This window comes from Petromyzon marinus, chromosome 20 (genome assembly GCF_048934315.1).
Source record: "Petromyzon marinus isolate PM22_M1 ecotype Great Lakes invasive population chromosome 20, UKy_Petmar_22M1.pri1.0, whole genome shotgun sequence".
Classification (NCBI taxonomy): Eukaryota; Metazoa; Chordata; class Hyperoartia; order Petromyzontiformes; family Petromyzontidae; genus Petromyzon; species Petromyzon marinus.
The window spans coordinates 6,860,273-6,885,421 of NC_133686.1; the positions used below are offsets into that span (position 1 = coordinate 6,860,273).

Below are 25,149 nucleotides of genomic sequence, written 5' to 3' on the forward strand. Positions count from 1 at the left end.
CCTGGATACTGCTTCGATTGGTGAACCACTGCATAAACAGGCTACTACGACGCTATTTTCTGGGCAGCAGAGGACAATGCAGCAATAACCATTGTTGTACTCTACGCCTATGCTTCCACAGCTATGCTCCTCGTCTTCACCAACTCACACTGATCAGCACAATTAAGTCATTATTTTGTTGAACTCGATTACCGATGGAAATCGTCACTGAGTCTCGCGACTCGTTTCCAGGATGCCCCTGTCAAGTTGTCGTGGTGGGGGGTGATGTTTGCCATGTGTAATCCCAACTGAGTAATTTTTTTTTCAAAAAAATTTTCTTCAAATTTGGACTATCATGCCGGCACACAATGGCCTCACCTATTGCAATTAACATCTCGGAATCTGTTCTGTTCTCTTTTCCTTTTTATTGCATCACAAAACGCGAGTCCCGGTAAAAGACGCCGATCCACATTGACAAGTGGGGACCACGCGTAGGGGTTGGGTGGGGGAAGTTGGAGTCACTGCCCAAACGAAGTGGGGGGCCTGGGTTGGTGGGGTTGGGTGGAGGAAGTTGGAGTCACTGTCCCAAACCAAGTGGGGGGCCTGGGGGGGTGGGGTTGGGTGGAGGAAGTTGGAGTCACTGTCCCAACCAAGTGGGGGGCCTGGGTTGGTGGGGTTGGGTGGGGGAAGTTGGAGTCACTGTCCCAACCAAGTGGGGGGCCTGGGGGGGTGGGGTTGGTTGGAGGAAGTTGGAGTCACGGTCCCAACCAAGTGGGGGGCCTGGGGGGGTGGGGTTGGGTGGAGGAAGTTGGAGTTACTGCCCCAACCAAGTGGAAACAACGCATAGGGGGGGGGGTGAAGATTCATATTTGGGGGAATACCAAGGACTGAGGGAAGGGGAGAAGGAGAGAGCGAAGAACGTCACGGGATCTTTAATGCACACTGTGGAGCAGACGACGTGTGGGTGATGTGGCGGTCAGCACACCTCCATCATTAATCCGTTCGGCAGCTGGATTCTAACCGTGAACCTCCGGCAGGCCACGTCACAGCCCAAAGTGTGAGATCAAATGAACCCCAATGCCAATTTAGCATGGGTAGGCCCTTATCCAGCGGCGGATTAACGAGCAGGGCTGCACGTGTACCCAGCTGAACAGCGTTTCAGACACGACTGCGTAGGTTTTCGCGGTTGTGGTGCGTGAAACGCGGTGCAACCCCCCAAAACGCAAATGCTTAGCTATTGTTCGTGGCCTTTCGAGGCTTGCGTGCGTCAGTCAAGTCAAACGTGGGAGCACATAAATAAACAGTGCGTGGCAGCATCTCTTGTTCGATGCCAACCCCCAAGGGGGCTCATCCTGGCACAATTGCGAGTGAGCTCCGTTCTCGCTGCCATATCTCAATAGCAGCTGCCAACACTTCGCTGTTATCTCTCGGGCAGCAGCTGTCAGATCCTACTGCGGGTCCGGAGGCCCTCGGCCATCCAATTGGGCCTCCGCCGCCTACCCGTTAGGTGCCCCAGCAGTGAGAATCTAGCACGGGGCAGGGTCAACCAAAGGGTCGACACGCACACGCTGACGGAAATGTTTTGGTTGGCGCTCCCTTATCATGAAGCCAGCCAAAGCCACCCCGTCTTTTAATCATGAAGTAAGTGCTCTTTGCTTTGACGCAGTCTTCCCATGAAGACTCGACATACCACAATTTTGTTTTTAATGTGATGGGTTTTTTTGTGCAATCATTGTTGATCGTGCAAAGACCATAATCGATTCGCTACACCTGAGAACCTGGGACGCTCCCATGGGCAGCTGCCCAGATTCAATCCCAGGATCTCAACAGTGCCGGCTCAGCATCCCGAGCCGCTCGGCCACCTTGCACCAATGTACATATGTAAATGAGCTCAAGCCTCCCGTAGAGCACGTGACTTGTGTGTGGCCACCACCACTCTGTGCGAGTTGGTGAAGACGATGACAACCGATCAATGTGGCCTCGATAAGAACTCAGATTAACACGTAGGCTTTGGCGACCAATATTATTCATAATAAAGGTTTTTGGGTTAGATCGCGTTATTTATAAATGTGTCGAAACCCTCCACCACCCGACACGGCCAATCAGCAATATAAAGTGTCACGTTGACAAAAGACAATTAGTTCACTATTTAGCCCACCGGTGTGTTGAAGAACTGATGCAACCAAGTCTTCAACTCCTTATACTCCTTATAACGCAGTGACCTCTGGTGTTCAAATTTGTAACTCGCTGATAGCCACCCGTTTGCTCGTGAGCAGGAAAGGTGAAGGAATTGTCCATGAAAATCTACTCGCAACGTTTTACTCGTGGCCAAGGAGTCAAGGATATCATACATTGGTATAATTAAAAGGAACGGGAAAGAGAAGGGCAAAGAGAAAGAATATGAAACAAGACAAAAAGGATAGAAAAGGAACGGAAAAACAGGACCAAAGCGGCCAGGAAAGACAAGGATAGGGAGGAAGGTGCCACACAAGGGCCTTGATGCTGCGACACGGAGGGGAGGGTCTGTGTGTTTTTACAGGGGCCCGGGAGAGTAAAGGCATTCAGAGTGGCGGTGGCCACGCACAAGTCACGTGATACACCTGAGGCTTGAGCTGATGTGTATATATGCCATATAGATTGGTACAAGGTGGCCTCTGGTGGCTTTGAAAGCTGAGCCGGGACCGTTGAGATCCTGCGATTGAATCCGGGCAGCCATCCGTGGCTGTACCAGGTGCTCGGGTGTAGCGAGTTGATGATTGTGGTATTTGCTCGATCAATAATGACTGCGAAAAAAAAAACATCACATTAAAACCTCGTTTGTCACTTGATTTGGCGAACGTACAGCACTGTCGTACGGCAATCTTATTCTAAAATACGAGGGAAAGTTTGACCCCCAGTGTGTAAAGGATGCACCTTGAACGATATTTCGCGAGGACTCAAGTCTTTGGTGAGGCACAGCAAACCTGTGCGTTCGTGATGATGGGGTTCCAATCCACTTTGCGTGTTTTCATTGAAGGTGATTCGAACCAACATCTTTAATGCTCACAAATAGAAATTTCATCAAATGAAGTGGAAAATCAACTTTAATGTGAGTTTAACGCGTAGGCTTTCACTACCTATATTATCCATAATAGAGAATTTTTGGGTTCGATCGCGTAAATATAAATGGGTCCGTTAGTAAGTGTTGTCACATAAACAAATCATTTCAATTTGTTACTAGTTCAGCCCACCGGTGTGTTGGAGAGTAAACCCGAAATATTCACAATTAAGCTTCATCAGGCGACAGCCAGAGTTGTGGAGAAATCCTCACATTAAAGATCATCATCTCGGCACACTTTAAACGATTGCTCGCTGGTGGCTGTGCCGTCGATTCAAATCCAGGAACTCGCCGGCGGTGCCAGCTCACTGCTCTTGGCCTTCGAGCCACCCGGCCACACATGAATGTTTCGGCTCCTTAATGCGTTTAAAGCAACAGACAATATGTCTGAAGAGGAAGTTGCCACCAAAGGCCACTAAACCTACGAACTGGGCTCATATTTCCTTGCGTATCAACTCCACCCTTGTAATCTCGACGGCCACACTTCCATTAACAAACCACACATTAGTGTGCAATGTTCTCCAGGAAAACAAATGGGAGAAAGCACAAGCACCACTGCCTTTTTTAAAGCATGAAATGTCATTTTAACTTTTGGCAACTATTGTGAAAAGCATCGGTTTACAATTCGTTTATTTCGGTCTTTTGTCAATTCCACTGCTGGATGAAGTCCTCCCAGTGCCACGTTGGCCATGGAGGGTTGTTTGACCATACTTCGCCATGCTGGACAGTGCGGGTTGGTGGAGGGAGTTGGGGGGGTGGCGAGGGGGTGGGGGGTTAGGGACTCGTTTGGATATCACTCGTCGTGGCCGGGAATCGAGCGACAATCTCTGGGTGCTACAGAGTGCAGTGCGCGAACCACTGTGCCACCACTCCCTCAAGTAGAAGTATCCACTGCAGTGCAATACTCTTGTCTTAGCTCAAACATTGAGATCACGACGCTGGCAGTATGAGGTCATTTTAAATGGCGTAATTGCCACAAATACAATAATTGTATGATTTTTTAAAATGTACATGCGAGTCAAATTTTGGGGGAAATTTTGTTGTTTTTTGAGGATTTTTGTTGTTGTTTTCCCTGTTGGTTCGCAGCGTTTAACAAAATTATTGTCATGTTTCCAAGGTCGTGAACCCCTGGGCACATGATTAAAAAGGGGAAGTCCACGCTCAATTTTCTTCCACAAACTCGTGATTATTGTTCCCGCTGTGTGTGTGAAGTGAGTCCAGTTGGCTTGCCGAGGATTCGTCACAGTTGCTGTTGCTGCGTTGGCTGTGCTGAGAAAATCAACAACACCTCTTCCGCTGCCTGGTCTCATCAAGAATCGATGACATAAAAAAAATCGACCAAGATGGCAGGAAAGCAAAGGTGCGTCCTAAAACAATCACGCTGCTGTGTATTAAAAAAAAATATCCAGATAGTCATCGACTTAAGAACACCAGCACTTACGAACACCCGCACTTACAAACCAGCTTCCATGACGTCGTTTTTTTGTTTATATTTAATTAAAACGCGAACGCTCACTTGCAAATTGAACCGCAGCAATATTTTGTCCAGCTGAGTGATCCTCGGCGAGAGGTAATCAGTCAGCCCCGTGCTGGGAGTGGGTGTTTGTGTGTGTGTGGGGGCATTTAAATAAAGTAGATTTCTGTGTTCCGACTTACGAACCGTTCGACTTACAAACGGGTCTCAGGAACGAATTTTGTTCGTGAGTGGAGGACTGTATGTTATATTGTTAATAGGCAAGCTGACATTTTAGAGAGAAGACCTGTAGAATATTGTGTACGGTATCACGGTAGCTGTGGCATAAGCCTTGTTTGAGGACGCAGTGTTGTTGTCTGTTCGGGAATTTATTTATGGATCAATCTGCAGTGGATGTTTTTTGTAAACGTAATTGCCGAGATCCTGCATGTAAACACTGGCTAGGGTTGGCTCAGCCGCCTACCATTTATCTGGTGCTGGTAAATTAACACCACCTTTTATTATATTTGTATTATTATTCTACCTTTACCACAAGGGCTAAATTTGGGAGTGGCATGTTAGAGGACAAATCCACATTTATTTATATAAATGATATTCTAACTCTTGTTCACCCAGGAAAGCCTCGTGACTTACTATGGAGACTCCCGCCAGGTGTTTAGTTTACTTGGCAATGGTTGTTGTGTGGACCATGACACTGACACACAATTGGCCTACACTTGCAAATGATGTCACGGAATCTAATGTAAACTAAACTTCTTATATTACCAGGTGAGGCCCACAGAGTTCCAGAACCGACCTGGCCACAAATGATAGCTCAACGAAGTGGCTTATCAAGTGTGCATTTAAAGCAGCAGCCAAACACTCTAAACACATTATTCTAAATGTGGAAGGAGAATATCCACTGTGAAGCGTGTGGCGTGAAGTAATTTGACGGTTATTGCACCAGAAGTAATAACCAGGGCAGCCGTGAACATCTGCAACAATGCGTCCATGTCACCGTCGATGAGGTCGATGGGCAAACCGCAAACTGTGGGGACACGATAACCTTCTGTGCTCAAATCTCAGGACGCTCTAATATTGCAACTGAGGGTTTCGCTATATCAAGACATGTCTTGATATATAAGTTGGCCCTTCCTCTTGCAAAGCCAGTTTCTGTACAAACACTTTCCTATAGCCAAGCAATGTGGTCTTGGACAATTGAATGAAAAAAATACATGGTCCTCCATCCAAAAGTCAATGTACTCACACTTGTGCTGTATGGAAGATGGTGGCATCAGCCATGCCATAATCATATCGGAGGAGGCTTTTAACACTTTCGTCCACATGAATACACAATGGGCATCTAGCCCGGCTATAGATTCTGATGCACTTCGCAAAGGTTGCTCTCATCGGCAGTTCATAATCTTCTACGCGTGACCCAATCTTCTCCGATACACGATGCACCTCTATCTTATGTCCTCTCCTCCCACCGTGGTGGACATTCCCGGTTACATTCTGCACTTCTTGTGCCAGGAATAATGCTCTCACCCTAACAGGTAAGGTCAAAGCCATCAAAAAGGGGAGTTGGGGTTTGTGGCACCACGGTGGCCAGATGTTAACTACCTCGCCTGGTATACAGGAGGTCGTGGGTTCGATTCCAACCCTTTTGACGTCTTGTGTATATTTGGAGTTTGCATGTCTCTCTCTCCCCGCGATCGGGGTTTCCCCTCCACAATTAGAAACATGCGGATATAGTAGTTGGCTGCGAGAAATTTCCACGTGATAAGCCACTTTGTTGAGCTATCATTTGTCACTCGGTAGATTCTGTAAGAGAGCTATATAGCTCAGTGGGCCTCACCTGACAAAATAAAGCGAGTTTAGTTGCAGTTTTAATAAACTGAAATGGGGAACCTACCTGGTCAGATCTTGGAATATAAGCTCGGTCGATCCTGGATAGTGCTTGGATGAGTGTGCACCACGAAGCCGAACAGGTGTTTTGCTGCGGGGCTATGTGTTGAGCAGCAGAGGGCAGTGTAGTGAAATCCATTGTAGTCCTATATCACAACTGTAAGCTGCAACATCTTTGCCGTCCGCCTTCACCATCCCGCACTGACCAGCGAGGTGAAATATTGTCAAATACGAATGTATTAACATGCAGGCTATTGCGACTAATATTACCCATAAGAGGTTTTTTGGGTTAGATCACGTAAATATAAATGCGTCCTTATATATTTATGCGCTCTAACCCATACATATTATATAACATGTGTCGAACATCTTTAATAACGTACGTAGCCAACCGTGCTAATCGGAGGTGCAACAAATAACCCATGCAACGCACACGGTTTGGGTAAACCTTTATCCAGCAGTGGATTGACAATGGGCTTGCACGTACACACACACACACAAAATGCCCATTGTTTTATAAGGCCTCACCGAGTCTCCAGCCTCTCATTCAGGAGGGTCCTGAATTGGGATGTTTTGGCAAATTCCACGAATAAGTGTCTGGAAGGGTTATCTTTCGGCCATGGTATGATGTTACAGTACTTGAATTTGCTTAATGTCTGTGCTTCTCCTGGCATGGCAGCTGAAACATTCACCATAACTCTCTCCACCGAGGGGTGTTAATCAGTACCCCACAGTCGATCGGCGGGTCGTGCAAAAGGTCTGGTAAAGCTTGGACTTTCCACCACTTCCAACATGAAGGAGTAAGTCAAATTTAAAACTGACTGGCTCTCCTGAGCTCCCTCCTAGTGGTGGAGGCTCTTCTGTCAGTCGGAATTGCAGCCCGGCACTGTTACTTGTACCTTGACTCGGCAATTTCTCAAATGAAGTAAAAAAAGACGTCGAGCAACACCTGGCGGGGCTACAACCACCGGGTGGGAAGTGAGGAAAAACATTCTCGTCCAATTCACGTGGTGGGTGGTAAGTTGTTAATTCCACACAGGTGGTTGATTAAATGAGTTAAACGTGCAATCGTGCTTGAACGGAGCACTACGGTGTTAACGCTGGTGTCCATGATTTTGAACGGGTGCCCATGATTTTGAACGGGTGCCCATGATTTTGAACGGTTGTCCATGATTTCGAACGGTTGTCCATGATTGTGAACGGGTGTCCATAATTTTGAACGGGTGTCCATGATTTTGAACGGGTGCCCATGATTTTGAACGGGTGTCCATGATTTTTTTAACGGGTGTCCATGATTTTGAACGGGTGTAAAAACGTCGACGTGCTCGAAGGCCGTTGCTGATGTCTCAATGGGCGTCAGCTGCAGCAGCTGGGAGCAGCCGCTGGCGGATGCTGGGCCCATGTAGTGGGGCGGTAGCTGTTGAGGGGCTTAAAGCAGCAGTCAAAATTTCAGCCACCACCGCTTTACCTACCTGTCTCCTGTCCAGTGCCGGATTAAGCTAGTGCGGGGCCTGTAGCGATTGCTATAAAGGGGCCCTAAATTAAATTAAAACACATAAATATTAAACACAATTTTTTCACTTGCATAATAAGGTCATTGTAGTTTTTTTCATTTGCTATATAGCCAGGTCATACGACAAATCGCTAACTTTAAACATCCAGTCGTTCATAAAAGTTGAAGGCAGTATAGTACTATAGTAATAGAGCAAGTGTAGAATGACTGAACCGGAATTGATGGCTTGAAAGCATTTAGCGTGGGGCCCTTGAAAGTGCGAGGCCCTTAGCATATGTAGCTACTTTCGCTACGAGAATAATCCGGCACTGCTCCCTGTCCTTTGTAAAATCCTATGGAGATGTAAATAAGAGATGGAGATCCATAATAGAGGTTTTCCTGGGTTAGATCGCTTAAATATATAAATGTGTCGTTAAACCTGCCACCACCCGACACAAACAACTAGTAAGGGTTGTCACGTAATCGGGACATGCCGGTTCGTGACTGGTACAGCACACCGGTGTGTTGGAGAGCCAAACCACAACACTTGTATTCTGTATTTTGGATGATTTTGGTCGCGAAAGCCTACGTGTTAAAGAGATGGAGATGAAGCAAGATTAGGAACGATGATAGAGAGAAACAGACGTAGACTTTTGAGATGAGAGACGTTGATTTGCTTTTAATAATTCGCGGTCTGGTAATGTTCATTCTTATTCGATGATTTTGCCGCTGTAATTTGTGGCCAGGTCGCGTCTGAAAAACAAGTGAATACCTCAGTGGCCTTTGCCTGGTAGGATGTGGATGGTTTAGTTGAGTTTATTTACCTTTGTACATTGTACTACTGTCATGTTGTTGTACTGTTTGTTGTTGTAACGTTTTTACCCGCCCCGACTTGACATCTGTGGAAAAGAGCTTTATAGCTTCATCGGATTCCTCCAGTGTAAATAAATATTCCGATTCTTCTGATTAATTGCGTTAGAGCTGATTTTTGATACAATACTCGTTTTTTTTGTTTCACGAATCTGGGCTCCACGCGTTGCTCAGGGCCCTCAAGTTGCCTACAGTTTAGCGTCGGCACTGGGAGTGGTGACACTCCGTGGGTAAGAGGCAAACAGCTTTGCAAACAGGAACCCGTAGTCCTTGACATGCCTGCTGCTAGAAGTGAAAACATCGCTAAATCCTACTGTAAGTTCTGCCATGTAGCGAGAAGGAATATCCTCGTTGGTGCCATGCAAGGGTAGAGTACTGTGTGTGTGTATATATATTGTAGGTATCAATCTGGATTTGAGGTTTTCGTGACTGCATGGATCCATACTCTTTTGTTCTTTCGGTAAAGTCACGTAGGTATAAAAATAAATAAAAATGTGTTGCGCCCGAAACGTCGTGATTTAGTCTATTTTGTTTTATATCTACGTGAATTTACCGAAAGAACCAAAGAGTATATTGTAGGTATGTTAAACTTTTGCACCGTACGTAGCCATCCATGCTAATTGGAGACGCGGGGAAAGGACAAAAACATTTAACACAAAAAGCAGTTCTAAAGAAATGAATTTTCAATGTAGATTTAAAAGGGCAAAGCCCCAAATGGCTTCCTAATATCGGAAGGAGAGCGTTCCAGACGGCCACAGAAGCGCTTCTGAAAGCGCGCGATGCATTGGCCAGTTTTTGTTCGACGGTCATCAAAAATCCGCAGCTGTGAGGATGGCCGAAGTATGCGCGATGATTTATGCTGCTTTTACGAGATCGGCGAGGCATTGTGGTTAACTTGCGGCAAGCATTTTGTGCGTAATGCGCAAGTCGGATGCTTGTGACAAGGCGTTGAACGAGTTGCAGTGCATACTTGGGCGTGTTCTGTTTTTGTTGAAGCGTGCACACTAGGACGCATGCACCTTTAAAAAAAAATGCGCATTCCACACTTTCATTACAGCGGGCTTTCATTTCAGCCGTGAGATATTTTACGGCGTAAAATATGTGAATGTGTAATACAATTGAGCGCAATTTATCGAGGTGGAGTCCCGTTATCAGGCTAAGTATTGGAGTTTGTAAAACAAACAAATGGTGACGAAAATTAATGCGCAAAAACGAGCGAATCAGCCCGTCTGCTGGGGGTTGCCAACCTGTCCTGGTTTTCCCAGGATAATCCTCTGTGATTTGACTGTCCGGGCAAAAGCTGTAAGCCTCTCCATTACATTCAAACTTTAGTATTTTGTCAGTTGTGTAATAATTTACCAGTCAAGACATTTCATTCACAACACAGTTCTCACCTCCCGTCGGTTTTGTGAGATATATTTCTTTCCACGATTTTCTCCCAATTTTTGTTTGTACCTCAGAGGTGGCAACCCTGCTGGTCTGCATGTTATCGAGAGAGAGAGAGAGAAATGCAGTGTTTTCCAAAGAAACGCGCATTTTTCTGAAATTACCCTCTGATTGTGATATAAAGGGTTAGTTAGCCAGTGGCGTGAAGAGGCATGGTGACTCGATTGTGCAGGAATTTATATTATTACTTTATAATACTGTAGTTGGCTTCTCTGAGGGCTGGAAAGCTTCACGCAATGCCACAGTCGAGTCACCGTGCCTCCTCAGAAAAACAAAGAGCCCCCGTATAGCCTTAACGGACCGTTGGTGGAAAGTGCTGTTAGCGAGCACCTATTAAGGCCCGCACGGCACACGAGGGGGTGGCTGGCCAACACCACGCCCAGCCGCCTTTGTCTGCCGAGTGGTGATGTTTACACCCCGCACCAGGTACTCATTTGAGGTTAAATCGACCTAGGGGATGCCCAGAAACCGGTTTAGATAACCGCCACCGGATGTTGGCCTTGAGCGGGAATCGAACTCGGGTCGCCGGGTTCATGGTGCACTGCACCAACCGCGACACCACTGCTCCCTCCTTACACCACCATGATCACAGGGTCACCCCAACGCTTTATCGCAATTGCAGGCAGATATGTCGATATAGTCTTCCTCATGCCTGTACTCTCCTCTAAGAGCATGCATTCCGTGTCCACACTGTATTACATTTAGCCACTCCTGAGTGCGGTTACAAAAAAAAGTGAAGAAAAAAACAACTTTTAACATTTTCTGGAAAATCCAAAAAATACACAAACATATCCCGTCCTTCCGTTTGGCTGTGCATGGGGGTCGCACAGCGCGGAGGAGAACTGCATTTTTTTGTGTTCCGTCACAGCATCCTGCCTTGTGTAAATCTCAAGCCAGAGTCACATGGTGGTGAATAAATGGAAAGAATGAATGCGTTGCATATAATTAGGAAAGTACCACTGGAAATTTTGGAAAGCAAGTGTAGCCCTATTGCTATAGTTATATATTTGTTACACGAATCCAAATATTTAGATGTTTTGCATTACCACCAAGTCCATCGCATCCATAGTGCCCTAAGCACTTCGCCACCACAATTTAATACACACGACGCAATACAGCGTGACAAATTGTGCCATACTGTATTCATGTACAATACCTCAGAACCTAAATATCTAAAAACATTTTATTATTAGAGTCACTGTGCTCGATTAACCCTCGTTATTCCAGTGTGTGGAGCGTTGTCACCGGGATAAGGTGTGATGCCAAGTCTGAATGCCCGCTCTGAGTGAAGTATACTATTTAGTGTCGCGCTACGTTTCCCAGGTCTTCCTCGCCTCGTACTGGCAGACTTACTGGACTCTAAAAATCAAGCACGCTGCCCTTTAAGCCACAAAGAGGTTCACTGCTGCTACAACTCAAACAGCGCTTCTTTTTATTCTGTGAATAGGATTCTTGTTTTTCATTCGCCTCCAGTGTCTGTTTGGATAGAAAAAAAAAATTGTGCAAATTTACACACCCACTGAAGAGTTCCACCCTGTATTTGCGGTTGTGGAGCTGTACAGATCATCCGGGCGTGTTTTCGGGTGGTACCGTGTGTGGTTCGGGCGCTTTGTCCGACGTTTCGGCTCGACGTGCTGGGAGCCTCTTCAGGAGCTGAAGTGAAGCTTCTTTAAATTTTGATTTAAAGCTTTCGTGACTGCAGTAATTCATATTCTTAGCTCTTTCGGTAAAGTCACGTTGAAGGGAAAGAATAAAATAATAAAAAATATATAAAACAATAAAAATTCTCACGACCGTTTGTGTTATGGTCGAAACGTCGTGAGAATTTTTATTGTTTTATATATATTTTATTCTTTTATTGTTTCCCTTCAACGTGACTTTACCGAAAGAGCTAAGAATATGAAGCTTCTTTAGTTGAAGTGAAGCTTCTTCAGTTCCTGAAGAAAAAGAAGAAGAAGAAGCAGCTCCCAGCAGGTAAGAGCAAAACGTCGGGCATCACTTCAAACAACACTCGTCACAACGTGAAAACAACGCCTGCAAGTTTCCGCCCTTTTCGAGTGCCTTCAGAAAGGGGGGGGGACCATTGACATTCGTCGAATTCCAGAAAGAGCCCCAAAGTTTTATCGGGAGGCTCCTTCCCGTCCTGCCCTGCGTGCTTTGCAGAGATAGCCTCGGCTGTTAGGGAGTGTGGGGCGTGACTACACATTCGTGCGTGTTTTTTTAAAGTTTTTTTTAATCCGTTGTACAAGCACCGAGTTTGTGGGACTAGGGGTATGCGTGTGCGCATGATTGCCATTTGGGTATTTACCCCGCTCCCCACTCGGAACATTACAACCGGTGATTCACTCCAGTAGAGTATTTTTCACCAGCGGCACGGAGCCCTTCTCGCGGCACCACCGCCACCGACACCGCCGTTAAAGAGGTAAAGTCGATGACTTTTACTGTAACTTGCAAATGTTTGCTTTGATTATTATTATCGACAAGGAGCTCTGTTGATTAAAGCAATGCGTGTCTTGTCTGGCTTTGGTGGGGAAAGTCATAACCGCATGAGTTGTTGTGGTTTTAGTTCAAGTCACATTCAATGTTATTGACATCACGCTTCTGAACTTGCAGCTTTTAAGAAATGGTTTTCGGTTAAGGACATTACGTATGTCTGTATGTATGTATGTTGAAGTTCTTTATAACCGTATATAACGTTCACATTATCCATTGTGCAGAATGACAGGGCGGTAGGAGCGTTGTTAATCTTCCCTTTGGCAATGTTTCTAAAGTAAGCGACACTGCAGTCACCCCCTGTGTTTTTGTTTCCAAGACTCTGTCCATTTTTTTCGCTATACTGTTTTAAACCCACTGTACCGTGATGTATTTAATGCCGGGAGCGATGGTAAATGATTGTAAAACATAACAATCGTGAGTACGGAGGGGCCAAGTGGCCCATTTTTTGCGGCTACATGTCTATATGGGCCGCTAATACAACCAATTGCATAAAGCTTGCATTAACGGGCCCACATTTAGGGACCGTAGAAACCTTTATGACGTCTGTATTGTGCATGCTGATATAAGCTTACAGTAGATGTTACTTATTAAAGTGAACGTGAACTCATGGAGTGTCTAATCGGCTTTCTTTTGAAATACAGAAACAAGTTATGCAAGGCTTATGACACGTGATGATTTAAAATGTAGTTTATTTTAATTGTCATTTTATTTCTCCTAAATTTGTTTTTTCTCATCCCGCCATTTCCAACCGTGTTATAACGTCATCTTCACATGAGATGAAGTCATTTTCATTTGGAACTCTCGCTAGCCAGTGCACCACCACTTGCGCGCAGTGCGAAAAAAGTTCAACGTGCGTACATCTTGGCCAGCGGGGCTTTCCTGGTTGAACAATCATCATTATTGTCGTCATCATCATTACAAATAAAGGCTTAAACGGGCGACGACCGCTTACTCGTCTCTCCTCCCCTGACAACCCCGTGGCGGCGACCCCGCGCGCAGGTTCACTCACCCCGCCATGTGGGCCCGCCTGGCTCGCGTCATCTCGCTCGACGATGGCGGCCCCGAATCCTCCAGCCCGGCCTCGGGAGCCTGCAACATGGAGAGCGCCGACCCGGAGCTGTGCGTGCGCCTGCTGCAGTTTCCCAGCTCGCGCAACTACGCGGGGCTGCGGCACCGCCTGGCCGAGTGCGACGGCGTCTGGGTGACCGCCTTCCTGGAGCTGCGCGGGCTGGACCTGCTGCTGGAGGCGCTGGAGAGGTTCTCGCGCCGCGGGCGGGCGCTGCGTCTCACCGATGTGTGCGCGCAGCTCGAGTGCGTGGGCTGCGTGCGCGCCGTGCTCAACTCGCGCCGGGGGCTCGACTACCTGGTGTGCGGAGGGGAGCGCGTGCGCACGCTCGTGCAGGGTGAGGGCCCGCAGGAGCTCGTCGAGGTTGCGTAAGACCATCGCCACCGCGGGCCTCCGGGCGGCCCGCGCAGCCGGGGCTGTTGGCTGGCCGTCGGGCAAGGGGACGGTGGCCGCCGTGTCCGCGCGCCTTTTGAATCGTCTGGATTGAAAACTCATTTCTAGGGAACTGATTTTTGTGTTTAGTTTGTTGTCCTTCCCCTGCACCTCCGGTTGGCAAAGTCAGCTGCATGCGGTGCGAAAGAAGTTCCACATATATGCATGCTGTTGCCGCCAGCACCGGCGGCGATAGCGGTGGGTGCCTGGTCGATGATCTCGGCAGCTTCTCAATGTTACAACAACGCCCCAGTAGGCCAGGCTCCTCTTTAGCCTGGAGAACAGCGGTGGCTATTCCACCAAGCTCTGCGATCAATATTCGCGAATCTCAATGGGTTCCACGGTCCACTCTCCATGGTTTACAAATGACTGCTTAGTTGGGGATTTTATTTGCCGTCACATGCAATGAAAATTGCCGTACGCTTATGTTTGGCGTTTCTTCTGATTTGGCCAAAACAAATGTTTTGGGACCATCCGCCCATTGATTGCGATCCACGTATATCGGCCACCACTGCTGCAGGAGGGGGGGGGGGGGGCTACACAAATTGTTTGGGGATCCTAACTCGGCAGTGGCACTCGAGCACACGTGACGACGCGAACGTTGACGAACGTGCTGGCCTTTTGCGTAGAAGGTTTGTGATGGGCGCATCCATTGTTTTGGACGGGAGGGTGGGGGGGGGGCCCGGTGGCACAGCAGGTCGTTGTTTCGCCACACCTCTCCACGCTGCGACCGAGTTCTAAACGAGTACCTGGTGTGGTGTACAATCATCAGCGTGGAGCGTTTGCTTGGGCCTGAGCGGTGGCACGGTGTTTGGTGCGCTGCGCTATGATCATCGCCAATCTGCGTTCGAACCCTGATCGTAAATAACACGATGTAGTGTCTAGACGTTTCCCTGGGGTTTCCCCGCGGGTTGATGTCATCCACAGCTTCGTCAGCTCAGTGCCGGGGGGAAGGCCTCCCTCCCCGCCTTGTATCAGTGGTAGGGTTTGTTTGTCCCTACTTCACCACGTTAGTCAGTGTGGGTTGGCGAAGGGAAGGGGGAGAAGGGGTTGTGGGAGGGGGCAAGAACCTCTTCAGAGATGGTTCACCGCTGACGTTATAACCGTGGCCGGGAATCAAACTCGGGCCGCGTCAATCACTGCCCCCTCCGCTCCTACGTGCTGAATGGACAAAGGCGGCTGGCCGTACCTGCAGGGTGCTGGCCACACCGGCGCCTCGTGCGGGGTGCCGGCGTGGCGAGCTCGCTCGCTCGCAGGATTCGCCGTGGTGGCAGTGGGACGACGCTCACCCGCGATTGTCGCTGTGTCCGTGCGACGCAGCGATGGACACGGGTAGCGAGCTGGTGAAGCGCCAGGTGATGGAGCTGCTGTCCGCGCTGTGCGTTTACTCCTCCGAGGGGCACAAGCTCGCCATCGACGCCCTGCAGCACTACAAGGCAACGCGCGGCACAACCACACACACACAGGACAACAACAACAACAACACCTGCCGTTCGCTACTGAGTGCAAGTGACATTACCACGGTGCTTGTGCCAGGCGCGTGAAGTATCGAAGGCCCGATTGGCAGGAAGTCGAGGAGCGGATCTATGCGCCACAGGTTGTATGTATGTAGGTTGAACTTCTTTCGCACCGTACGTAGCCAACCGTGCTTCTCGGAGGTGCGGGTTGACTGGCTCAGGTGGCTAGCGGATGCCACCGCATGTCATCCCGACTGCAGCTTGCTGCGTTTAAGCCGCCCGGCACCCCTCTGGTTGTGAGCGTTTAATCAAAATTTTGGCGCATTGGGATCCTAGGATGGAATGCGCAATTATAAATTTGATTAAGAATTATAATTAATTTAATTTACAGACATTCTAATACCCACCCCGTGAGGCGTCGATCGGGGGAGGTTGTACGATCATACTTCACCGCGCTGGTCAGTGGGATTGCCACATCACTCACCACCGACGTTAGCCTGTGGCCAGGTATCAAACTTACGTCGCCTGGTTAAAATCGCAGTGCGCTAAATGCTGCGCCACCCTCCCTCTCTTGGTTTTTGTCGGTCACACACTGTTTCGGGCATTGTTTTAACAGTTCGAAGCACAATATGAAAAAACAATAACGCGATGATATGCTCCCAAGATGTCTGGTCAGTGGAGGAGATGAAGTAAAAACGCCAACGAGAAAGGCTCTCTCGCGGAGGCCCTGTTCTCGTGGAGGCATGCGCAAGCCAATTCAAATCTGTATCTTCACTGTTAAGTGACATGATGGTGGCTGGGCCAGCGGGCCCTATATTCACCCACTCCAATGTGCGGTCTCGTCACACACACCGATTTCGTTCCCCTCCTGAAGTTCATCGGCGTAGTGTACTCGTGTTTTGTTGCAATAAAAAAAAAAACGTGATGGTGGTGGTGATGATGCTGCTGATGATGATGCTGATGATGATGTTCTGTGCCCAGGTGGTGAAGAGCCAGCACTACCGTTTCAGCCTCATCCTGAATGAGCTCAAGGCCACGGACATGCCCGCCTATCAGGCCACGCTGCTGGGGGTCATCAACGCCCTCATCATCGGCGCCAGCTCCCTGCAGGCGCGCATGCTGCTGCGCAATGAGTTAATCGGTGAGCGCGCGCCGCTCGGCCACCGCGGCCGTACGCTCTCCAGGCCGCGTGTGCCGGCGTCGCGGTCCAAATTTGACAAATTTGGAAATGACCCTCGAGTTACCTGGCTGAGTAAAATCCCATAGCAACATTGGCCCCTGCTGGGGGACTGTACCCCGTCTGTGAAACATAGCGCCTTCGTTATAGCATGGAATGGATATAGGAATGGCGTGAATAACAAATGCACGAATGATTTTGATTTTCTTTTCCCAATCGCCGCCCCACATTTTTTGCTCATAAAACAACGACGCGGCACTCGTTTTTGGCCAGCCTAGGACACGCAACAAGACGGGGGGAGGGGGGGGGGATATTTGTTTATTTTCCCTTGGATTTTCTTTATGGGAGATGGAGCTGGCAATTGGAGAGTCTAACAGTGCCGCTCCCTCTCTTTCTGCTGCTTGTGTGTGCAGGGCTGCAGTTTCTGGAGGTTCTGGAAAAGCTGCGGTAAGACGAGAGAGCATCCGCACGCAGAGCTTTGTGACTTATTCCCATCAATAGGGCCAAACACTCCCGCTCCCTATCGACAATTGTAGTCTCGAGGCGGCTGCTGTGAGCATGAGCGCCTATTGATTACGCGTGTTGGTTTGGAAGCTGACGATGGTTCGGTTGTAGGTTTTATGATGCTCATAAAATTTCCTTTGCCTGTGCTGCACAAGTCGGTGTTGGAGTCCCGGACGGGAATATGCGAAGGCTGGTCGGCTCGCTCGCGTAGCACGCCAAACAGTACTCACTTATGACAGTAGAATGTGCCCTCTCTGTCTGCTTGTGATGTTTTATTGTTTAGAGAGAGTATTACAAATTAACCTGTTAATACCTGTAACGCACGTTGTCATTGACGTTGTAATGCACGCATGCATTACAACGTCGGTGGTGTAGCGGTCAGCGCGCTGCGCTACGAACCTGGCGACCCGGGTTCGATTCCCGCTCATGGCCAACACCGGTCCTGGGCCTCCCCTAGGCCGACTCGGCCTCAAATGAGTACCTGGTGCGATGTGTAAACATCGCCACTGGGGAGACAAAGGCGGCCGGGCGTGGTATTGGCCACCCACCCCCCTCGTGTGCCGGCCTTCACAGGTGCTCGCTAACAGCACTTGCCCCTACAGTCTGTGAAGGCTATACGGGGGGATTTTTGTCTTTGTGTGTGTGTGTATCGAGGGGAGCGGTAGTGCAGCGGTTAGCGAGCTGCACTACCAACCCGGCGACCCGAGTTCAATCCCTGCTCACGGCCTACACCAGTCACGATTATCTGAACACCTCTCTTAGGTCGAGTCGGCCTAAAATGAGTATCTGGTGCGGTGTGTGTAGACATGATCACTGTGGGGAGACAAAGGTGGCCGTGCCGCATTCCCACAGCATGTGCCACGTTGTTGGCCTTCACGGGGGTGCTCGCTCTCACGGCACTTCGTGTGCCCCCCCCCGACAGCACCGGCGAGAATGCGGACGAGGACGTGCTGGTGCAGTGCGACGCGTTTGAGGATCACCGTGCCGGGGACGAGGCGGAGGCGTCGGCGCGCTACGGCGACACCGACTGGGGCAGCCACCAGGGCGTGTTCCACGCACTCTTCAACAAGGTCCTGGCCACCGCCGTCGCCGCCACGGCCACTGTCCGACACGCGCACGTGCCCCCACCCCTTCCCGAGCGATCAACAAGGTTGCATACCAATATCCAATATCCTCGAACCAAGTCATTGTTGTAAAAAAAGACAAAATATTACATTTTTAGCACCTGCATAGCCTAGGCGTCCCGGTTAAGTCGTCATCATCGACATCTTCGTCAGCGAGGCTCCATCCTCTGCTGGGTCGCCATCCCTCTGCGATGTGACGATGCAGCCAAACACCTCGACACGAGCTGCTTTAATTGCCCCGTCTCGTGCGTGGACGTCCGGTCGAACGCGTTCCTTTTCTCGGCTGACGCTTCATCGCTATAAGCATTTGGTGACCGTCGGTCGTCATACCTTCGAAGTGACGTGCCCTACCTTGAGCTCACTTCCTTTTCCTAACTTGCTTTCTTTCTTTTTCGGTGCAATCGTAAATAGCCTGGCTCTTATTTCCGTGGTGCCTCCACAATGCGTTTTTTAATTCTTTCTGCAGCGACGACTCGTTGTGCATTCAAAGAGAACGATGATGTGGCAAAGCTTGACCCCCCCCCCCCCCCCCCCCCACCAACATCACACAGCGCGAGCCTTCATCTCGTAACGTAATTAGCAGCGTGAGGATATATTTAAATGCCAGCAAATGTGCACCCAATTAGACGAGGCGTCATTTCTCCGGTCCACAGAGGTGAGGTCGGAGCAAGTGACAGTCGAGTGAATGGTTTGCAACAAAACAGTCGTTCGAGTTGAGAGTTCCATGAACATTGTAATGAGAGGCCATGAAACGTCGAACTTGCTCGTTTGAATGCTTTCATTGCTCAAGCCCCCGTCACATTAAATATGGTTCTTCGCATAATTTGGCGACATTACCAGAATTTCAAATCGTCGCTTGTCATGCGACAAATATTGCCGTCTGCGGTAGGGCAGGTTTGGAACATTGCTGCCCCACTACTGTGTGGGCAAGAGGTCATTTGGAGACGTCTCACAAGTGGTTCTTTGATATCCACTTTTGTGGGCCGTTCTCTAACACGAAGGGATGCATTGCTCCGCGAGAGATCCAGATGGATGCTTCGTCTCATGTCACGCGCAGGTAGCACAATTGGGGTAAAGTTTATCAAAAACAAAAGCTACATTTAACAAATAAATCTTTATTTGAAGCTTTCGTGACTGCAGGAATTAATGCTCTTTGGTTCTTTTGGTAAAGTCACGTTGCTAATAGATCATAGTGATCTAGTGATCTATAAGCTAGTGATCATAGTGATCTATTAGCATTTTTTCTATCTACGTGACTTTCCTGAAAGAACCAAAGAGTATTAGCAAAGAAAATAGGCAAACGTTACAAATTGGATCCTCCAATAATAAAAAATATATATTTTATACTGGTCGTGAGGCTATTGTGTGTAAGTAAATGACCTACTTTTTACGATGATTCATCTCTGAGTGTTATGTGTGTTGGAGGACAACGGAGTCAATTGAAGACGGCCCATGTAATCTAAGGGAGGAGTAACACTCAATCTGCCCCACTCAACCTACAAGGCTGAGCAGAGATGCGTGTTTATCTGGTGGACACCTGCATCCGTGACTCACTGGATATGAATGCTATGAGGAACCTCGCCCTGAGAAGCGATCCTGTGGGGACAGCAGAACACAATATGTTTGGCTGTGTTTGATTATTTTTATTTGTTAGACGGAGGATCCCGTTTAGCCCGTCGGCCGGCTAGTTTACAAAGGAGATCCGTGGTGCGCGAGCCCAGCGGGGAACGAGTCCAGGGTCCTTGAGGAGTATCACACAACTGACAAGCGAGGTCTTCAATTCTAGATTTAAAGCTTTCGTGACTGCAAGGAACCATACTCTTTGGTTCTATTCGGTAAAGTCACGTGACTTTACCGAATAGAACCAAAGAGTATGGAGGTCTTCAATGGCTGTAAACAAAATACACGCGAGACAAAAACAGTCCAAGTGTAATGTGAGATGAGTTGGGTGCAGGTGCAGTAAGCTCTTTATTTTAGCCTAAGAGTGATGTAAACGCACGCAAATCACAATCAAGATACAATTGGGCAAAAAGGACAAAACAATAAGATTTTAAAATCAATGTTTTTATTAGGCGCCATTCACTCAAACTGGTCAGCTGCACAAACATAATCAAGACTCGTTTGCTTTAGTTGTCGTCCCGTTAACCGAGACGCGCGATTTGATGCGGGTCCGCACTGGCGCTCCCCCGTGTGTGGCGTCGTGGACGTGCAGGTGAGCAGTCACCCCGTGTCCTCCCAGCTGCTCACCATCATGCAGAGCCTGCTGGAGCTGGAGCCGACGCTGCCCGGGGCCTCGCCGCTCTGGGCCGCGCTCGAGTTTGTGGCCCAGCGCGCCGTCCTCGTCTCCGATGAGGGTAGGCATCTTCCCCCCCCCCCCACCCCCACCACCGCCGGGTCCCGTGACGAGAAAATCCCCCTGGGGCCCCCTCGGACGTAGATCTGTGGAGTTCTCACGCCACGAGTACCTGGCTGTCGCACATTTCCCACTCGTAGGAGACGAAAGAATGAATACTTTTCTCTCTACGCAGGCGGTGTATTGATATTCCCATTGGCGGCGCATCCTGTTTGGCGTGGGGCCTCACGGGAGGAATGAAATGGGGGGGGGGGCGGCTTGTTCGATTAGCCCCCCACCCACCCTCCCCGGCGCCTGTGCCCCTGTGGGCCCCGGTGCTGTTGCGTCGCCTGTGCACTCGATAGCAATGCCACGGGATTTTCCCTCTGCTGCTGGTGCCACGCAGCCACCGGACAATCTCGTGTCTCCTGCTGCGTTAACTCGTTCTGATTACCCATTCCCGTCGTCAGTGGCCTCCTTGACGTTGCTTTGAAAGGGGTCTTGTAGTTTAATTTCACGTCAGTGATGATGTCATCAATGCATATATTTTGATTGAAAGCTTTCGTGACTGCAGGGATTCATATTGTTGGTTATTTATTATTCTGGTTTTCACACCTGATGATGATTGCTTGTGTTGCAGTCGAAACGTCGTGAGAATTGTATTGTTTTATATTTTTATTATTTTATTGTTTCCCTTCTACGTGACTTTACCGAAAGAACCAAGAAAAATGAATATATTATCAGAGTGTTTTTGTGTTTGCGTTCTGACCACAAGCATTGTGGTTAATGCAGACGTGATACCTCGTAAAAGGTTTCAGTTCGGTGTTTTAACATCTTAACACCTGTTTTGTTGCCAGAAAAAAGGGGAAACCCCTATTACCATATGCTCTTATTTCTTTCTGTATGTCAATGTAGAAATTAAGTAATGTATTTCATTTGTATTAAATATAATGTGTTGGTTTAATTGAACTCTCAGAAATTATCTTAGAACCTCAGATTGCTAAAGGCGTTGCTGAACGTTCGCTACAGCTGAACTCGGACTCGTGTCTCAAGGGTTAATTCGCAGACGGAGCGTTATTTCTTGTTCGTTACGCATTTATTTTTCCCTATATGGCACCGTGGTGTGGTTTGGGGTGTGGGGGTCAGAGAGGTCAGGTGAGTGGATAGTGGAACGCGCCTGGCATTTTATTCCATCCTGTAAAATTGTAATTTCCTTGGCTTCTGGATGTCGACCGTACCCGGCGCACCCCGGTGTGTGTTAGTGCGCCGGCTTTCATGGCGTTTTCTGTCATTGTCGTAAATTTGTTGTCCTCTCTGTTCATTTTTTTTTCCTTTTGGGGGGGAAAAAAATCGCTTTCTGCCATTGGTACTTGAAATGCAGACTGTGTGTGCATTGCGAAGTGCTTTGAAATGCTGTGTTGTGTTTGCACATTATATAAATGCAAATTCTTCTTTATCCATGGTGCAGTAAAGTTGTTTTTGGTTTAGGGAACAAACTGAATGTAGAGTCGTATTTTGTTTGCTGTTGGTTTTATTATAATTGTTTTAAAATGAGCAGCTTGATGTTTTGACAGTTAAAGAAGACCATGAGGTGGAAGCTGTCCTGACGAGGTTGATCCCTTCATCCAAGTCTCATCCTCATCCAGCAGAGCCACAGCAACCACAGCAGAAGCAGCAAAACACCAAAGCAGGGAAATTCGACAAGATGATGGCGCTCAAGGCTGCTCGACTGGATCATGAGAGCCTTGCCGACGCGACCCGAGCCTCTACTTCCATGCCCATCACGCCTTCTGATGGCCCAGTACCTTCGCTTGGAAAATCTGGAGAATCCAAAAGCGTCGGGGTCGCCCCTCCTCAGTCTGCCGACGCCAAAGTGAATTCTTCTGAAACGGTGCATTGTGGGACTGCTGTCGCCATGTTAACTGAGTTGTCAATAGTTGCTCCTCCTACCCAGCTTAGATCTCAGGTGGAAGCAATGCCACCTCCACCACCACCACCACCGCCACCACCACCACTTCCCCCTTTACTAGAGAGTTGTAGATCAAAATCCATCTCTGCCCCTACCCCACCTCCTCCTCCTCCACCACCCCCACCCCCACTCCCGTCCTCTCTCGGGCCTCCCAATGGAATCTCGACTGGTGGAATTCCTCCACCACCCCCACTACCGCCCTCTCTCAGGCCTTCCAACGGCATCTCGACTGGTGGAATTCCTCCTCCTCCACCTTTACCTGGTCATATGGGAATGCCTCCGCCACCGCCGCCACTGCCGCCGCCCTTTCCAACCAATGAGATGATTCCTCCTCCACCTCCTTGCCCCGTACTTCTGAATGCTGCTCCACCACCACTGGGGGCACAGGGGCCCCAGAGGCATGCGGTCCTTCAGCGCAGGCCAACGGTGCAACTCAAGAAACTCAATTGGCAGAAGGTGGCCAGCAATACATTGCCAAGTAAGCAATTATGAGTTGCATGCAAGGCGATTCATTGGCTTTGCTTTCATTGATATACTCTTAATTATCATCATCAGTCACATGTTTCATATTGGTTTTTTTACGTGAACGTGACTGAAGGAGTGTTTGGAATGAGGTTCTGTTCTGGTGCTGTACACACACACACAGTAATCCAACGTAGGGTTTCAATTGAGACTTAATATGGTCGGAAAAGTTTTGCAATATCAGAATCGTTCCTTGAGCCAAAGGGCTACTTTATTCAGGACACTGAGCTTACCTCGCAGTTGTATTCATATTTATAACAGACAAGCATGGGGATATTGAATGTACACACACAGGAGATAACAATGCCTTCTAATTGAACATTTACTTTGTCATTGATTTGTTGGTGTTTGAGGTAGATGTCGCTGATCTCATCAAGGAGCATAAGCTGTCATGAAAACTAGGGTCAGCCTCACAGTGGCTTTTGGCTAACCATCGAACAAAGTCGCTTTCAGATGCGCTTCTGCGGCCATCTGGAATGCTCTGCCTTCCGTTATTAGGAAGCCACTGGAGCTATGCACTTTTAAATAATCTAGATTGAAAACTAATTTCATTAGAACTGACTTTTGTCTTTAGTTTGTTGTCCTTCCCCCGCACTTTCGATTAGCACGGTTGACTACGCATGGTGCGAAAGAAGTTCATCATACATACGTTTGTCTATATTGCCGTCGTTTTCTGAAGTCCGTGTGGTAGCTGAATGGGCGTCGATGTTGGTGCCATTGCTACCGTTGTTTGTAGAATGTGCGGACAAGCCGTCGCTCTGGGTTTTGGCTCAGACCGAGTCCATGGAGCCAGACTTTTCGGCCATCGAGCAGCTGTTCTGCCAACCGCAGGCCACTCCCTCCACTTCCAAAACAACGGCGCGACGGGCTGATCCCCAAGAGGTACGAGAGTTTTGCTGTCACAAAGTGTCATGTCCACTCGACGCTGAGAATTGCAACCAGTGTGATAATGTATGTATGCACGTTGAACTTCCTTCGCAACGTACGTATCCAACCGTGCTAATCGGAGGTGCAGGATATCGTGTGCCGAACGCTCATTAATAGAATTAGCCAAGTGTCCCAATACAGAGTCTTGAGACTCATTCAGGCTTCCATATATAAATAAAGGCCATTATTATTAATACTGACACCCCAATTGTTATAGGGTCGAGCCCTTTGTCAATCTACTACTGGATAAAGACCTCCCCCACACCATCTCAATCATAGTGGGTGATTTGACCATACTTCACCATGCTGGCAAATGTGAGTTGGTGAAGTGGGAGTGCCAGGACTGGTTCAGTTATCACACGCCACGTCCTGGCCTCTCTGACTCTGGTTTGAAGCTCGGTTGAGGATAAAAAAAAAACTTTCAATTGATTTTCAGGTACTCTGCAGTGACATCGCGAAATTGCTGATGAAAGTAGTGAAAGCGTGTTCTCGTTAGGGAAGTTCCAAACCCATGATGGACCTGACATGACACACAGCTATGACATAAGCAGCAACGTATGGCGTGTGCCTTTCTTAAACATTTCGAACACCAGTTTGGGTGCGGCTTGGGGTGCCCAATAAAAGCCAAGATCATTTGTCCACATTTGGCCGCTGCTACTGCCAGCTATTCTCGGTCCGCTGCTGGATGAATTGCTTGTGGCCTATTTTTGTTGACCTCAGGTGACGTTCTTGGATCAGAAGAAGAGCTTGAATATTAACATCTTCCTCAAGCAATTCAAGTGGTAAGAGCTTACACATCTTTGCACTGTCATATCTGGCTAAGCAAATGACAAATTATATCTGCTGAAGCAAATACAGTTGTCGTAACATAAAATAGTGGAAACCAAATATGGTTCGG

The 25,149-nt window shown here is 48.4% G+C and overlaps 1 protein-coding gene across 3 annotated transcripts in view; it reads left to right on the forward strand.

The window, feature by feature from the left end:
* INF2 (inverted formin 2) overlaps positions 1–25,149 on the forward strand; it is a 56,115-nt gene that overhangs the window by 14,051 nt on the left and 16,915 nt on the right. Inside the window, exons 2-11 of one of the 3 annotated variants that reach the window (XM_032957632.2) lie at positions 4,289–4,436; positions 13,741–14,144; positions 15,560–15,675; positions 16,678–16,837; positions 17,287–17,320; positions 18,300–18,447; positions 20,714–20,855; positions 22,408–23,280; positions 24,061–24,206; positions 24,972–25,033. In XM_032957632.2, the coding sequence (XP_032813523.2) occupies positions 4,420–4,436; positions 13,741–14,144; positions 15,560–15,675; positions 16,678–16,837; positions 17,287–17,320; positions 18,300–18,447; positions 20,714–20,855; positions 22,408–23,280; positions 24,061–24,206; positions 24,972–25,033 (2,102 nt within the window). In that variant the 5' untranslated portion in view covers positions 4,289–4,419. Of the gene's footprint in view, positions 1–4,288; positions 4,437–12,083; positions 12,220–12,240; positions 12,668–13,740; positions 14,145–15,559; positions 15,676–16,677; positions 16,838–17,286; positions 17,321–18,299; positions 18,448–20,713; positions 20,856–22,407; positions 23,281–24,060; positions 24,207–24,971; positions 25,034–25,149 lie in introns of those variants that run through there. The other 2 variants (XM_076068276.1, XM_032957633.2) reach the window with 2 other exon arrangements.